This window comes from Myxocyprinus asiaticus, chromosome 24 (assembly GCF_019703515.2).
Source record: "Myxocyprinus asiaticus isolate MX2 ecotype Aquarium Trade chromosome 24, UBuf_Myxa_2, whole genome shotgun sequence".
NCBI classification, from domain to species: domain Eukaryota; kingdom Metazoa; phylum Chordata; class Actinopteri; order Cypriniformes; family Catostomidae; genus Myxocyprinus; species Myxocyprinus asiaticus.
Window position 1 is genome coordinate 28,115,704 of NC_059367.1, and position 6,000 is coordinate 28,121,703.

The window sequence follows — 6,000 nt, forward strand, 5'->3', positions numbered from 1 at the left end:
ATCCTAGTCACAAATATATCAGTTTGTGAGATGAAAAATGAACATGCATTTAAATTGGAGAAATAACACCATAACATATTTTAATAAATATGAAATTGAATAAATTCACATATTATCCGAGAACACCTCATCCCAAATGATATGATGTAAATGTCCTGTCTCTTTCTCTTCTAATTTCTTGAGACATAACAGCCACCTCAGATAAACTATGAAGCTATAATTACAACATGTAGTAATCATTTTCTCTTATTCCCTTTTCTCTCTGTGTGTATTTCTGGACAGGCATAAAGAACTGCTCAAGCAGACCAGGTGGTGGAGCAGGGCCTTCCCCTCCCGCGGTTGAGACCTCCAACGGCCGAGAAGTTCATTAAGTTTTATGATCTTCCCCCAGTCACTTCTGCTTATAAGCCACATAAAGGCCACAAATCTGGCAAAGCACTATTCTGCCTACAACCATACAGAGGCAAAATAAACACATGAACTAATATTTGAATGCCATTACTCTGTTGTGTTCGTCATAGTTCATCATAGTTCATTCAAATGTAGGTTTTAGCTTTTAAAATGATAATCTCTTTCTTTCAACAAATAAATGGAATCCAATCAAATATGTGAACCTATTTATAAAGCTGCATTACTTAAATGTATATTAATAAGTACAGAATTAAACACTAAAATAACATTATCATGCTTATTACAATATGCTATAATATAAACCATCATTCCATTAACAGTATCCATAAAGACAAAATCACAATGTTCTTATGCAGTCTAATTAAGTGCAATTGCCAGTGTTTATGGGCTCACCTTATGGATATCGGTCTGCTATTCTCCTTCCGCATTATCCAGAAATATATACTGAACATTCCTGTTAATAAGTGTCTCTCTGGATTCTGCATATCTGGTTATGTGGTCAGTCTCTATTTAAACCTGCTGCCCTGCATGATTGCAGAACGCGCGCGCCTTTGCGCACATCCTCGCGTGTTAACAGTCGCTTTAATAATATCAGCGGCGAAGCATAGAGGAAAAACTGCACATTAAATTACATCCACTAAGCAATTGGACGTACTAAATTGATTATGTTTCAACGGGTGCTGATTTCTCCCTCAAAGAAAAAAAAATAATAATAATAATAATATTTTGAGACACTGACATATGCTAATGTTCCGTGTCATTGGGGCAGGCGGTATAGCCTTGGTAACGCACGTGCTGAACTGATGTGGTATCTGTCATTGGACTTCATTTACAGTGCGTGCGCGATGGACTATATCAGAGTGCTTGAGTGTCAGAAAAAGTAGGGGACAAAATATTTCTGTTTGGAGGAACATTGAGGGCACAGAAATGCACGTCAGTGTGGTAAATAATTCTCTCTCTCTCTCTCTCTCTCTCTCTCTCTCTCTCTCTCTCTCTCTCTCTCTCTCTCTCTCTTCTGTCACGCGCAAAAACACATATAGGCTATATACACTTTTAATTGTACATACAAAGACGTGATGCCACACACATGATCCATGTAGCCTAAAAGTGTACAAATATATACTTTTGCACAAGAATGTGTACTTCTGCCACAAGAATGAATAAAAAAGGCGACAACGTATCTAAATCCAGTAAGTGGCAAATGAATGCACCACTGACTCAATGTTTTGTTATTCACAAATATTAAAATACACTTGTAATAAACTGGAAGATCTCCGCCAACGGTCAGTTAAGTGATAGTATGCTTTACAACCGTTTTTTTTTTTTTTTTTTTTTTTTAAGCAAGGCTTTCACCAAACTAATTCAGTTATATCAAAATAAATGACATATCGACCACTCCTGGCCCTAACAAGTCTGTTTTGACACAACTACACAATTCAAACAACGACACCAGAACGCCATGCGTCTTTCAACGTGTCGGTGAACGATGTAACCTTCACAATGTTGGCGTCTCTCATGATAAAATAGGGGAAATAATTGACTGCAGGTCCTCCGATACTGCCAATAATTATCCATTGAATTGCTCGCATAATTAGGCAGAGAAGCGCAGGAATTGGACCGCTCTCCGAACCACATCTCTGAACACGCGCGCACACTGGGCTTGCAGGTCTTATAATTAAACAAAACAGGCTTGATGTACAACACCAACATCGTGCATAACACACCCTGAACGGCAAATGCATAGTATCCCGATGATGCATAATTTTCTATCAATTCACCAACTACGGGTCTTGAAATATTAAATAGATGGTGTGAGGACAGCGCGTTGTAAACAAGGGAACTACCGGGGTGCCTATCTCATACAAGCCCCCATTAGAAGGGACTCAGTGCAGCCTCAGCGTGCAACGGAAGAGATGCAATGCAGCGGGGAAAGGCTTATCGTTGTCTATTTCGCACTCTTATGCTGGCAAATGCAATTATGACTATTCATTCTGAGAACTGATAAACAGAGAAACGTGAACTATTTATTTGGCTTGGTGAAACTGGAACCCGCTGATGACCAAATAAAAAAGCACCAGTAAAGATGGCGGTGTCTGAATGATTAGTGGCACTGTTCGGTCGCTTTTTTCTTTTCTTTTTTTCTTCATGAGATGTCTGTGCGTAATTTTGCCTTTTTGTTAGGGTATGCATTGTCTTACCTGTTTTCTCTTTGATCTCGCAGAGCACACTGAAGAGGGCTGGCTTCATTCTGTGACAGTTGAGCCCATGTTTCCTGTGCCATTTGGGAGCAAGAGATGAGATTGATATATAGTCACTTGAAACTCACAATTGTTTCGCATTAAAACTTTTAAGACATCAAGTAGGCTATAAAGTTATAAAGTTCCCCCCATACTGATATACGCATTCAGGCAACGGAGCAGATTTTACACATCATGGTCTTACTCTTAATGCTATAAAAAAGTAAGAAAAGCTCAAAACGAAGCTGCATAAAATGAATCCCGCATATTTCTATTAATTCAAATATTCATGCAAATATTACACACAAAAGTTTTGTGTTGTTGCTAAGGGCGGTAGAAGTGTCAAGGCCTCCTTCCTTCAGAAGTAGGAAAGTGTGATGTTGAAACTTTTAATGAGATGCCCACATGTTTTCGGCACTTTACCTGTGTATCATTTTCAATGTGAAGATTTCAATATTACAATGCGCAAGTGTCGGAAAAAGTCATTGTTAATTCTGTATTGACCTTTAAGAAAATACCTTTAGATAAGTTTAATAATTTGATTTTAACCTGTGAAACGGCCATCTGAATTTTAGGTGCAAAACGTGACTTGGTTGACACTTTTGAGTTTTCAGTTACTGAGGAAATTACTGTTGGAACAAGAGTGTTTCCAACGACTGTAGAATACAAGTAAAGTTGACTGAATTGGTAGCAATTGTAAATGTCAGCACAATAAGCCATTGTATTAAAAAAAAGACAAATATAAATATGAATGAACTGAGGCTTTATGGTCAAAACAGCAACAATGAAAACGTTTAAATAAACATTTAAAAAAATGCACCAACTTTGCTTGCGCCTCGTCCAGGCTTTGGTCGGTGATGGTCATGATTTGATGCAGAATGTCACCGATGTCTTGTTTTCTTCCATCCCCATCGGTTCCGTCGTGTCCATGTGGAGGCGGCAGAGCCATGCCTCCCTGTACCGGGTGACCGGCCAGGCTGACACCGCCGAGAGCCTGCATGATCCGGGCTTGCTCGTCCATAGTCCGCCGCAACACAATCAATGCGCTTCTGCTCAGTCACTGATATAGGTAAAATAAACTCGGATAATGCACATGCAAAAAAGAAAAAAAAAAAAAAAAAAAGAAAAAAACCTTGATTATTTCATGTGCGATGTTTAACGGGTCGGTATCGTGCACAACGCAGCAAATACAATAAATCGCTATCTCGGATGAAATATAGTGGAATTGATGTCCCAGGAATCACTTTATGGAAAAAAAAAAAAAAAGGTTTAAATCGTCTTTGATCCTCCTTTATGAATGTCCATTGGAGAAAATATAGCGATGATGTTTCTTGCCTATTATTTAAGTAAACTTCAGCTTTCAGGTGACAGTGGTTGCCCGTTCAATCCTGTCCGAATCTTCATGCCAATTTGTCTTTTTTCTTTGAAGAGCTGGATGATTGTTGAGGCTCCTTCGCAGATGTCTGGAATTCTTAATTGTTGTCTTCTTAGGATAATTTCGCCTTGTGCACTTCTTGAAAACTTGGACAAATCCGTAGTATTACAAACAGCTGCAGACAAAACATCCCATGCCTCTGATGGAAACTAATAATTAAGCAAAATTAATTATTATGTAGTTAAAAAGAAATGCACTGATCACATTGACTGTGAATAACTGGCAAAAAAAAAAAAAAAAAAAAAAAAAAAAAAAAATTGCCTTTAAAAAATAAAATATCAGAAAATAAAAAGATGCCAAGTGAATTAAATTATAGCATCAGCACCAGCGACCAGAGCTATAAAGATTATAGGAAAAAATATAAAAACGTACAAAAAGTTTTCTCAGTCTGAGTAAGGAAAATAGAAAAACTGGCGACAAAATTAATCACGCGCCATAAAGCGATGCGCAAAAATATCTGCTGGCTGAAATTTATGAGTCGAGCGCGCGGGCTGTGTGTGCTTTATGTTGTTTGATGGCAGCGGTAGTGAGCGATTGACAATGTGCCAATGCCATTCACTCAGTGCGGACGTGTCAGAGAAGAAAAAAAGATACAAATTCGACATCAACATGCACGCTCCGCCCTGCAGAGGAGGAGTCTTAGATTCTTGTCACTTCTCGCCGGAGCCCCGAAAACAAAATGCCAGTTAGCTACTAATGATACTGGTGGTGATGATAATCATGAGACCAGAACATCAAATCAAGAGCGTTTAAGTCCCCTCTTTACGTATGCCTCTTTTAAACACGTGCCCGTTACATTATAACCATTTTCAATAAAACAAACGAAAGGCAGTGCATAGCCGGAGTTGTATAATGTCTGTTCCAAAACTAATAATGAATTGCACGGGGACCCTCGCTTCCTTACACCATAGTATGGTTGCCTCCAACAAGCCGTGCTTGCAGGGCAGGCGACCAGAGGACATGTTTATAATATTGGAAATAAACGTCTGGAACCAATCCGTGAAGAGCCAGTGGTTGAGTGATGCCACGGAGGCCCAATGGGAGACCCCCATTGGCCATGAACGCCCGCCTTCAGAGCTCATTACCTTTGCTACAGTTGTACAGAGAGATATCAACTTCTGATTGGTCGTTGCCAAGGGTGACATCTACTGCACAAGCAGGCGGCGCTGCTCGGCGCTCTTCGGCAGTTGCTATGGTAGCAGACTGGTCTGTGGGCTTGTGGCAAAGAGATACACTGAAACATTTCTGCGCTTTTGGTTCGAACGGTTACGTGGTTGCCTGGATTCTTACATACGCTTTAATAAGCCCTGTGACTTTCCCGCCAAATGCTATAATTCCGATAACAAATGAGTCAATTTCACGTGCTGGTCTTTTGTTCAATGTAGCCTACTAAATACATTCTGTCTATGTTATTGTGCTAAGCTAAATAATAACTCATTAAAGGCTTAAACGGGTTACAAAGGATATATATATATATATATATGCCGACTACAGGTTTTTTTTGTTTTTTTGCATTATTTAATGTTGTGTATATTATTAAAAGTGCTATGCACTTGTCTTGTTGTAATCTTCCTCTAATACATTTAGATTGATACTGTTTTTTCCAAAGTACAGTGCATTTATCTATATATTACCAATAAGGGATTAGTTTCTCAAATTCATAAACTTGGTGTTACTGGCAGTGATCTAACAGGAACACACATCAATGTTATTAGAAGATATCATCTCCATTTGCACATAATATATATATATATATATATATATATATATATATATATATATATATATATATATATATATATACACACACACACACACACACACACACACACACACACACACACACACTACTGGTCAAAAGTTTTGAAACACTTGACTGAAATGTTTCTCACGATCTTTTGATCTGAAGGCGTATGC

The 6,000-nt window shown here is 38.5% G+C and overlaps 1 protein-coding gene across 6 annotated transcripts in view; it reads right to left on the reverse strand.

Annotated features, from left to right (window-relative positions):
• Positions 1 to 4,313, reverse strand: part of LOC127414770 (pre-B-cell leukemia transcription factor 3-like) — a 121,433-nt gene extending 117,120 nt beyond the window's left edge. For 5 of the 6 annotated variants that reach the window (XM_051653044.1, XM_051653042.1, XM_051653039.1 and 2 more), the window contains exons 1-2: positions 3,473 to 4,312; positions 2,610 to 2,683 (exon numbers count right to left, since the gene is read on the reverse strand). In XM_051653044.1, coding sequence (XP_051509004.1) covers positions 2,610 to 2,683; positions 3,473 to 3,669 — 271 coding nt within the window. In that variant the 5' untranslated portion in view covers positions 3,670 to 4,312. Of the gene's footprint in view, positions 1 to 2,609; positions 2,684 to 3,472 lie in introns of all 6 variants that reach the window. The other variant, XM_051653038.1, reaches the window with a different exon arrangement.
• Positions 4,314 to 6,000: the final 1,687 nt, after the last annotated feature.